Genomic DNA, 11075 nt, shown 5'->3' with positions numbered 1-11075 from the left:
CCAACTGAGAGGTGAGGAGTGTAGGGCGATGGTGGGAAGAGGGTTAAGTCAGCTGGCCCGCCTCGGTCCTGGGGAAAGGGCTGGTGGTAACCATTCACTGACAGGTAAGTGATTAAGCTGCGCTCTGGGTTACAGCTAGGATTTCACTTCCAGTTCTGAGCGGAAGACCTGGCAGTTAGGTTTCCTGGCGTGACGTGGGCCTTGCTCAGGTTCAGAATGTCAGCTGAGCCTTGGCCAGTTTGGCTCAGTGGATAGCGCATTGGCCTGTGGACTGAAGGGTCCCAGGTTCGATTCCAGTCAAGGGCATGTACCTTGGTTGCAAGCTAAGAGGCAACCAATTGATGTGTGTCTCTCACATCGATGTTTCTGTCTCTGTCTCTAAAAATAAAAAACGTCAGCCAAGTTGCATTTCCCCATGTCTCAAGTCCCTCCATTCGTCTTAGAATACACTGGAAATCCAACTCCCTGATACTCTGATACTATCTCCATCCATGAAAATATGGAGAATAGCTCCTCATCCAATTTAACATATTTGGGGATAACAGCCTATAAGGTAAATACTGGTTCTGTGTGATGCCGACTGCCAACCAGCATGGCCGGGTACACGCAGCCCAACACTGGGGTTGTTGAGCCTTTATTCCAAGCTCAAACTTTTCAGTTACCAAGTACGTAAACTAGGGGGGACATTTGCAAATGACATCTCACAAGATAAACGTCTGGCTTTATTATTTTATATTCACTGGGTCATCTCAAGCTCCTGGGTACATTTTGTGGGGGGAAGGGAGGCTGGGCCATGGTCAGCTGTGGCCTTTTCAAGTTACAAACCAGTAGCTGGTCCCATCTGACACCACAGTTATTTGTGAGTCCCTAGGCTGCACTTCACACCCACACGATTACTCTCATAACGGGCAGTTCTGAAGTGGCCAACACGTGTTGAGTTGACTGCATCATTGTAAACCAGAGGTGGGGAACGTTCGGCCCGAGGGCCATATAGGACCCATGAAATCATTTGGTCTGGCCCTGCCAAAGCATCAGGGATAAGTTAATTAAATGTTTGACCAAATATAGCAGGCTAATTTTTAAGTTGATATTTTGTATGGCCCATGAATGATGTTACAGATATCCAAATGATCCTTGGCAGAACAAGGTCCCTCCAATTTGAGCATGCGTTACCTCACTGGCATTTTTAAAGGACAAAGTGACCCTCCATAAGGCCTTCCATGTCATAAAAATATTCATTCTACCGCATCTGCATGAAAAGGCTGCACGCCCTCATTCCATCTGTAGTTCCACCATCACTACGCGCTAAACGCTTCACACAGGCTGCGATCGTCTGATTTGCCAGGGACCAGGGCACCAGCCTGGCACTGCCACCGAGGGCGTCACTATCAGATGAACTTCAGGCTGCCCAGTAATTACTCTTTATTGCAATTGTGACAATCTGGTACCATGCATTTGACAAGAAATCAGACCCTTCATTTTCAGAGTTTCTGATCACAGACAATTATTCCATTAGTGTCCTTCTCGTGTTTAAAATGAGCAACGCCCTACACTGGTATTCTGTAACATTCAGAAATAAAGACATTATAAAAATACACTCATCCTTGCCTGGCTGGTTTGGCTCAGTGGACAGAGCGTTGACCTGCGGACTGAAGGGTCCCAGGTTCGACTCCGGCCAGGGGCACGTGCCCGGGTTGCAGGCTCGTTCCCCAGTGGGGGATGGCATGGAGACAGCTGATCAGTGACTCTCATCATTGATGTTTCTATCTCTCCCTCTCCCTCTCTAAAATCAACAAAAATATATTAAAATATATATATATATTTATACATATATATATATATACTCATCCTTGAAAACTAGTGTTTCTAGTGTGCGACACTTCCACTTTGGCAATGCAGAGTCTGCAAGGTGACCCTCGGTGCCATCCACAGATGACCGGGTTCTAGGATTTCAAATGGTTCTGTGGAATACAAGCGAGAGACTGATCCAAGTGTAAACTGTATCAAACATGTCCCCATGGGACCAAGGACTTGAAACTGAAACCAACGCTCTGGTGGGGGGAGCTGGTAGTCACTGCCGTCCAGGAGAAGTGCCACAGGGAGAGGCGAGCGGGTTCCACGAGCAGCAGAGCAACGGCCAGACGGCGATGACCTGTCTGTTGTGGCTGCCGCACAGCGAGGACCCGACGTGTCCTCCCACCAGACGCTGCCTGCGCCTGAAGGCGCCACCAATCTCCACTGAAAACACTTCAAGTCGGGATCTCTCTGTGGAGAGAGAACCGGTCGGAAGCCTGATCCCGGCAGGTGACAGCCAGTGCTCGCAGCCTGCAGCAGGCCCTGGGCTTCAGGAGGGACGGCAGTTTGAGGTCCACAGTGATGGGTCTCACACCGACAGCTGTTCACAAGGCACTTCTGCAAAGTCAGTAGAAGGAGTGGGGGAGAGCGGATTTTAAAAGTTCATCTTCAGCTGCAACAACAGTTGCATTGCTACCATGTTGCAAAATGACAAGTGCACTTGGCAGATTAGCGGCTTATCAAAAATCAACTCTTAGAAACTTCTAGATTCCGAAAGTCCACAGGTACAAATGTGCAAACCCTGACCACGTCTTCAAAATGCTTCCGAAAGGCGAGGCCCTCGCTCCTGAGCTCCCAGCCGCCCTGCTCGGATGGAGGTCACTGGATATCCAGCCGCGACTGCACAGTCTTGCAGCCCCTGTCGGAGTAGATTTTTTCATCTTTGGGGAAAAACGTCATTTCCTCTGCCACTCTGGTGACAACGTCTTCATCTACGGCGGAACCGCGGGCCTTCATCTCTGCCCGCACACACATCTTCACGTGCGTGTACTCCAGGGGCAGGAAGGGGATGAAGTAGTCGATGAGGTTTCTGTCTATCAGTCCGCTGCGCCACAGGCCACCTGCAAAACAGCCCGTCACGGTCACCTGGCGAGCCCGCTGCTCTCACAGGCCCGTTCTGTCCCGACCACAGCACACCTTCGTGTCTTTACCCCTTAGAAGTCCTTCTGTCAAGCGTGCAACAAGCCAGGTGTAAGGATCGGCTGGCTGCCCCTGCTAACTGGCTTCTAGAACATGTCAACCTGAGAAATGGCCAGCCCGGCCAGTGGGTGAGCGTCGAACTATGAACCAGGAGGTCAGGGTTCAATTCACGGTCAGGGCATGTGCCTGGGTTGCAGTCTCCATCCCCAGTGTGGGGCGTGCAGGAGGCAGCCAATCAGTGATTCTCTCATCACTGATGTTTCTCTCTCTCCCTCTCACTTCCTCTCTGAAATCAATCCTATCTAATAAAAGAGTAATATGCAAATTGACCATCACTCCGACACATAATATGGCTGCCTCCATGTGGTCAAAGATGGCTGCCCCCATGTGGATACAAGATGGCCACCACAAGATGGCCAGCAGGGGAGAGCAGTTGGGAGGGACCAGGCCTGCAAGGGAGGGCATTTGGGGGCGATCAAGCCTGCAGGGAAGGGCAGTTGGGAGAGACAAGGCCTGCAGAGGAGGGAAGTTGGAGGCAACCGGGCCTGCAGGGAAGGGCAGTTGGGGGGGACCCAGGCCTGCAGGGGAGAGCAGTTGGGGGGGGGACCAGGCCTTCAGGGGAGGGCAGTTAGGGGCAAACAGGCTGGCAGGGGAGCAGTTAGGCAACAATCAGGCTGACAGGGGAGTGGTTAGACTCTAACCGTTAGAGGGTGATCAGGCTGGCAGGCATAAGCGATTAGGGGCAATCAGGAAGACAGGCAGGCGAGCAATTGGGAGCCAGCAGTCCTGGATTGTGAGAGGGATGTCCCAGATTGGAGAGGGTGCAGGCTGGGCTGAGGGATACCCCCCCATGCACGAATTTCATGCACTGGGCCTCTAGTAAAGATATATTTAAAAAAACCAAACAGAGGAAACGTCCAAACCTATGGAGAATTTTTATAAAAATTTATTTTGAGCCAGAGGACATGCCTAGAAGTATGATCTCAGCAAACGGGAAAAAAAAAAAGCCTCCTGGAATGACAGCTTTGCAGCTTCTTTTATGCCTTTAGAATTATGGAGGGAAAGGAAGGAAGATAAAATGAAGGTGGGAGAAAGCCAGGTGGGTTGGATTAGGATTAACAGGATTATGGGCTCCCTGAGGGTGGTTACGCCTTTGAGGGGTCTGGAAAGAGGCTTACTCTAGCAAATGAAGGTGTGTTAACCTAGATCAGTGGTCAGCAAACTCATTAGTCAACAGAGCCAAATATCAACAGTACAACAAATGAAATTTCTTTTGAGAGCCAAATTTTTTAAACTTAAACTTCTTCTAACACCACTTCTTCAAAATAGACTTGCCCAGGCCGTGGAATTTTGTGGAAGAGCCACACTCAAGGGGCCAAAGAGCCGCATGTGGCTCGCGAGCCGCAGTTTGCCGACCAGGGACCTAGATGCTCAGAAACAAGGGACAGGGCTTACTTAGCCCATTGTATGCCATAAGCGTCTGTAGATGCAAGCTGTGGACCTTCCCGATACACCACGCGCATCTATAAAAAAATGTTTTCCCTGCGTGGCAGCCCTGACCAAAATCATTTTTCGTGACAATTTTCAGCTGGAAATATTCAAGAATACCTGACTTGTGAGTAATATATTTGTTTTGATAATATTCACTGAAAATTGATTTTTTAAATTAAATTAAAAATATCGTGGCACGTGGGGATGGTTTCTGTTCTGGACAAGTGGTAGTTAACTGGTTAAGGCAAAGATAAGCCTTTCACTAAAGAAGTTACATGCTGCCCAGCTGGCGTGGCTCAGTGGTTGAGCATCGACCTATGAACCAGGAAGTCAGGGTTCGATTCCCGGTCAGGGCACATGCCCAAGTTTCGGGCTCGATCGCCAGTGTGGGGTGTGCAGGAGGCAGCCGATCAATCATTTCTCATCATTGATGTTTCTGTCTCTCTCTCCCTCTCCCTTCCTCTCTGAAATCAATAAAAATATATTTTTTTAAAAAGTACATGCCTGGGGTGTGACTCCCGATCAGGGCCTTCCCAGTTAGGAATTTGCGATCAGATCACCCTGTGAGGTTACCTTTCAGAGAACCCCTAAGAAACACCCTGAGAAAGCCCCTGGTCCGGCAAAGCCCCGGCGGCGAGCGGGTTCTGCGGCCTCTGCCGGCAGGTGCGGGGCTGCCCCGGGAGACTCACTGTGCTTGTTGTTGAAGACTCCCACCGACAGCACGTGCTCCAGGTCTTTCAGCTGAATGTCCTCCCTCTTCCTTCCCGCCCGCCAAAACTCCAGGGCCGTCTTCGTGATGAGGTCCCCGCCTGCGTTGCTGAGTTTGCCCAAGAAACAAAGATGAAAACCACATATAAGACTTCTGTGCCTAGGGCCTGGGGGAGGTAGAAGAGGGTAACGGGGGGATAAATGGGGAGGGAGGGAGACTTGACTTGGGGTGGTGAACACACAATACAATATACAGATGATGTGTTATAGAACTGTACCCTGAAACCTGTATCATTTTATTAACCAATGTCTCCCCAATAAATTCCATGTAAAAAAAAAAAAAAAAAAAAGACTTCTGTGTCTAAGCAGGAAACACACCTGCTCTAAGGTTTATACTTAACCAAAGAATATAGAAGTCCTTGAATATAGAAGAATATAGCCTCCTGCACGCCCCACACTGGGGATCGAGACTGCAACCCAGGCACATGCCCTTATATAACTAAGTGCTACCAGACAAAGGAAAAACAGTGTCTGCCCTCAAGGAGCTTAAAATCTTTCTTTAGAACCTGCTACATACGCCACCACTTTACGTAGAAACATGTGCGGTAATGAAATTGCCTGTTATCAGCCATTATTGAATTCATTTTCTCCTGCCCCCTCTGTGCCACGCTGATACCAGCAACCGGACAGTAAAAGAAATCAGGAAGTCACTCTTGCCAAGCTGGCACTTCTGTCCCTGGGAAACAGGATGCTGATGATCACCGGACCTCAATCTAGCGCTGGGAGGACGAGGGGCAAGTGTGTCCCTGAAAAAGCACTTCCCACTAACCTGAGGAAGATGAAGATCGCCTTCCGGTACGACACGCCATCAACCTGCTCATAGTAGTCCAGAAACGGCTTGATGGCGTCAATGACCCCGGGGTGCAGTTTATCCATCTCATCAAATATGAACACGGAGCTTGCACAGGCACTCACGTTACCCCGAATCCAACTCTGTAACTGGTCCTAGACCATCCAGAAAAGAAAGAGGACGTGGAGGCTCAAAGGATGGGCCATGGAGGGCAGAAGTGCTCCCCTATCCCTCGTGCTCTCAAAGGGGAAAATCCGAACTCTCTGGGGTTTCACAAAGAACTCTCAGAAACTGCACCCTAACTTCCATTCGCTGGGGGGACAGCTTTCCAAAACGTCACCTATTAAAAGTGGAAACTAGCAGAGACAGGTGCTAAAATGCAAAGAGGTTTTTTCCTAACTCAAATGACGTGCTAAATGTCACTTTTTAAAGGAACAGGATACATCAGTGGTTCTCAATCTTTGTAATGCCGCGACCGTTTAATCCAGTTCCTCATGTTGTGGTGACCCCCAACCATCAAATTATTTTCGTTGCTACTTCATAACTGTAATTTTGCTACTGTTAATGAATCGTAATGTAAATATCTGTGTTTTCCGATGGTAGCGACCCACAGGTTGAGAACCGCTAGCAGGGTCGCCTAAGACCATCGGAAAACACAGATATTTACATTACGATTCATAACAGTTGCAAAATTACAGTTATGAAGTAGTAACGAAAATAATTTGATGGTTGGGGGTCCCCACAACATGAGGAACTGTATGAAAGGGTCACGGCATTAGGAAGGTTGAGAACCACTGGGCTACATGAATGCTCAGCAGTTCACTGTTAACCAATCCACAGCCTTCCTCGCACTGTGGACTGAAATCTCAACATCAGCAGACACACGGAGGAACAGGAGCTGGAGGAAGACTCGCAGTGCCGTGGGCAATGCCTTTTCCTGGCCCCGAACAAAGGACTAGTGACTCTTCACAAAAAGCATTTCTTCCCAAGCTTTCTTGAAACAAGCAAAAAGACACCCAAGCAAACAGGCCCTCTACGGAGCAAGCAAGCACACGATTTCCTTGTTGGCAGCCTTGCCCACCTCCCGCCCGTGTGGCACAGACCCACTTCCACTTCCTCGCTCAGTCCGGTTTCAGTTTCTTACTTCAGTCCCCTCCTACCAGTAGGAACATTAACTCTTACGAGGATGACATTCACTTAAATGAGAACCCGACCAGACAGCTCGCTATAAACCAACGGGGAAAGAACATCTCAAAAGGAGTAGTCTTAAGGTTCAGCCGTCTGAGGCTCTCTTTGGAAGAAGGAAAGCAGCGCCACGGGCGGGACCTCAGCGAGCCGTGCCCAGCACATCGTGTACCCTTCAAGACCGACCACCCCCTGCACCGGAGCGTGATGGCAAGGCTGAGCGTGCTCACTCACTGCAGAAAGCGGCTACCCGGCGACCTGGGAGTTAGGAGGTTGGGGTTCCAGTTTCTGATGTGCTACCAGGTCACCAAGATTGTAAAGAGCAAGTCGCCTCACCCCTCTTGCCTCCATCTGTTCATGGAAATATCACCTACCAGGGGTCCTCAAACTACGGCCCGCGGGCCACATGCGGCCCGCCGAGGACATTGATCCGGCCCGCCGGGTGCCGCTGCCTGTCCTGCTTAGCAGCTGACTCGTCCCAGGCAGGCAGCGTGCATAGGAATTTGTTCATAAGTTTTTTTTTTAAACTATAGTCCGGCCCTCCAATGGTCTGAGGGACAGTGAACTGGCCCCCTGTTTAAACAGTTTGAGGACCCCTGAGTCCTACACCACTGTATTATTTTGGAATCAAGCGAGGCAGAAGTTGGAGAGCGTTATGGGGGTGAGCGTCCTTAACTCAGCAGGGCCTGGGGCTATGCAGCGGGCAGAGAAGCAGCGGAGGCTGGAGTGAGAAAACGGGCGGCCAGGCGGGTGGCGGGTGGCCGGGATAACAGGGTTCCCTTGCCTGGTACAGTTTTATCTGCTGCTCGTGAGGGAAGTGCAGAGTCGACACAAACAGGTGGACAAAGTTACTCTTCAGGCCTTTTGCGTGAAGATTTTCAGCCACGATTTGGCTCACAAAATTCTTGCCTGTGCCAGCCCAGCCGTGTAAGGAAAGAGTCAGTGGTTTCTTGGGATTGTCGTTGTTCCTGAAGCCAGTCAGCGCCTTGAGAATCACCTCTGCGGCCAGATGCTGCCCAAACAGCTTCTCCTCCAAATCCAGCTTGAGGGCTGCAGGAGCCAGCCCGAGAACAGAGAGAAAGGCACGTTAAACCGGCACCAGCAAGGCGGCCTTGTCCCAGCGGCCAGAGAGGCACCGGGGCAAGGGGCCCAGCAGGGCCTCGGCCAGACCCCAGGCTGGCCTGAGGCGGAACACGGGCTGCAGTCACTCGGTGCCACTTGCAGGGAAATGCACTAGAGGGACGAGTGCCCTCAACACTCCAGCGTCTGACACAGAAGCCACACGTGTCGGTTCATCCAAGGACTAGCCCTCTCTAGACTGAGCTGCACGCTTTCCCCCCGCCACCCCTGCTGGCTTGTCAGAAAACCCAGGGCCAGATGTGGGCATTCTGGGTGGAGGCCACACACCTGAAAACCACTAAAGGGTCAGGTGACTCAGAAGGGCTGAACACACTACTTTCAGTTTCTTCTTGCTGTAATCCCTCCGAGTCAGGGCACCGAGACAGGGACGTGGACAGGAAAGGGACCACGGGACCAAGTACTGAACTTGACCAGCTCAGGGAGGCCGGCATGGCAGGTCCTACAGACTCACAAAAATTCTTTACAGGTTTGAAGGTTCTTACCTTAACACTTTCTCCCGCCTCCCTAATCTATCACCGATGAACTTCACGTAACCCACTTGCGTCTTACCCTTTGATTCTGATGTATAAAATAAGCGGTAAAACTGCCATTTTCCGGAGCATTTTCTCAAGCCGTTGAGATTTTGCTTCCCGGTAACTGTCAGTTTGTCTCAAATACATTCGTAGGAATCCTTACAAGTGTGGACGTTCCTTATGTCGACAGGAGGCACGGCTTCCACGGCTGGAGTCCCGACAGAGGCTCCACCTGTCCTCTCCCTCCCCCACCTCGGTGCCCGGCGCCCGCCCGAGGGGGCCGGTCCCTCGCGCCCCTCCACGCCGACCCGCCTACCCGTCGCGTTGAGCGGCCGCCGCTCGCGGCAGCACTCGGCGAAGCGGCAGTACAGGTCCCTGTAGGAGATGTAGCCGGTGATGACCGACGCGGCCCCGATGGCGATGCCCACGCTGATGGGCTCGATCGCCGCCACCGCCCGGGCCGCCAGCAGCAGCCACAGTGCCGCGCCGCCCTCAAGCCGCCCAACCGGCCGCATCGTCCCGCTCCCAGCACCCACTGCCTCTGAGCCGCCCGCCCGGCGGCCCAGGGACCGGCCAGACTTCCTGGTTGCGTCACTTCCGCTCCACAAGCCCGCCCACCCCGGATTTCCGGCTTTGGACCACCATCTTCGTGAGTGGCAGGCAAGGTGTCCGGCGACTCTTAGCTTGGGCTGAGCCCCGCGCCTGGTTCTTCGGTTTTGTTTTCTTACGAGTTTCTCGTTGACCTCTGGCTTTGATTTCGCAGGTCCCCGCCTTCTCCTGGAGCCTTAATGAGCGTGTCCCCCCCATCGGGCCCTTCAGGTCCACCCCCGCCGGCCTTCCGGAAACGGCTCTGGGCGCTCTGCGTGCCCCGCCGACGCAGTCAGACCTGACGCTGTTCCATTCCCGCTGCTGCGCGGGGCAGGCCCCTGGCGGGTGCTGGACGGCGGCGGCGGCGGCGGGGGGGGGAGAGCTGGCCCCCGCCCTCGGGGCTTCTGGCCGCGGGGAAGGCGGGCGAGGGGCCACGGCCACACTGAGCGGAGGGAGAGCACAGGCCGCGGAGCAGGAGGCTCCTGTCTGAACTGAGAATTAGAGTTCGCCAGGTGCAAAGTGAGGAGTAGAGTGTCCTCCGCAGAGAGCAGAGTGCGCAGGAGGTGCCGTTGGGAAAATGGAAATATTTCACGTGATGGAGGCTGGTGAGAAAGAGGATTGAGAGCTAGGCAGAGCCTGGGCGGGGAAGCCTTGCAAATGCTGTGAGGCGTTTGGCCTCTGTTCTGGAGGGTAATAGCGAGCCAGAGAAGGTTTTACATAGGGAGCGGCATGGCCAGGTCAGAGGTCACTGTGGCTGCTGGGCTTGGGGACACAGCAGGGGCGAGGACAGACACAGCCCTGCCCTCACAGAGCTCTCAGGCTACTGAGGGAGACAGATGGGCCAGCAGTTTGTGGACGCTGGTCAGTGCTGTGACAAGGGACACCAGAGGAGACACCACCTCCGTGTTTCAGCAGCTCTGAGTATGCCTCCTTTTTCGCGGTCATGGGCACCTCGGCTGCCACGCTCTTCAGTGCCCTGGCTGCTGCCTATGGTACAACCAAGAGTGGCACTGGCATCATGGCCATGTCCATCATGGGCCAGAGCTGCTCATGCAGCCCATCATTGCAGAGGTCACGGCTGGCATCACTGTCATCTGCAGCCTGGCGGTGGCAGTCCCTATCGCCAACTCCCTGAATGAAGGCATTTGTCTCTACAGGAGTTTCCTCCAACTGGGCCCTGGCTGGAGCGGGCTGGCAGCTGGCTTACCCGTTGGCATTGTGGAGGACGCCTGCACGTGGGCACTGCCCAGCGGCCTAGACTGTGGGCACGACCCTGATCCTCACCTTCACAGGTGCTGGGCCTCTACAGTCTCATCGTCACCCTCATCCTCTCCACATAGTAGCCCCTCTCCAAGCCCACCAGCCACTGGATATGATGTGAAGACTGCCCCCTCCTCATTCCAGAATGAACAGCCTGATACACGCAAGGGGCAGTCCCCCCATAATTGGTTTTTTTAAAAAATATTTTTGTTGGTTTCAGAAAGGAAGGGAGAGAGAAATAGAAACATCAATGATGAGAATCATTGATCGGCTGCCTCCTGCACGCCCCCTGCTGGGGATTGAGCCCGCAACCCCAGGCATGTGCCCTTGACCAGAATCGAACCCGG

At 52.8% G+C, this 11075-nt stretch overlaps 1 protein-coding gene across 1 annotated transcript; it reads right to left on the bottom strand.

The window, feature by feature from the left end:
- Positions 1–2531: 2531 nt before the first annotated feature.
- TOR1B (torsin family 1 member B) lies at positions 2532–9448 on the bottom strand. The gene is made up of 5 exons (XM_080670000.1): positions 9197–9448; positions 8013–8278; positions 6023–6198; positions 5175–5302; positions 2532–2915 (listed from the first exon to the last, which is right to left on the bottom strand). Exons 1-5 carry the CDS (start codon positions 9393–9395, stop codon positions 2674–2676), a joined length of 1011 nt encoding a protein of 336 aa, XP_080526126.1. The 5' UTR covers positions 9396–9448; the 3' UTR covers positions 2532–2673.
- Positions 9449–11075: the final 1627 nt, after the last annotated feature.

Source organism: Plecotus auritus (genome assembly GCF_963455305.1).
Source record: "Plecotus auritus genome assembly, chromosome: 5".
In the NCBI taxonomy this organism is placed as follows: domain Eukaryota; kingdom Metazoa; phylum Chordata; class Mammalia; order Chiroptera; family Vespertilionidae; genus Plecotus; species Plecotus auritus.
The sequence above is the reverse complement of the archived record's forward strand: the minus strand, read 5'-3'. Positions and strand labels throughout refer to the sequence as shown.

Coding starts and splice junctions, on each gene's coding strand:
- TOR1B (XM_080670000.1), bottom strand. CDS start 9,395: ATGCGGCCGGTTGGGCGGCTTGAGGGCGGCGCGGCACTGTGGCTGCTG. Junction 5,303..6,022: donor GCGATCTTCATCTTCCTCAG/GTTAGTGGGAAG, acceptor GGGCAAACTCAG/CAACGCAGGCGGGGACCTCA. Junction 2,916..5,174: donor AGTCTTCAACAACAAGCACA/GTGAGTCTCCCG, acceptor GCTGTTTTGCAG/GTGGCCTGTGGCGCAGCGGA.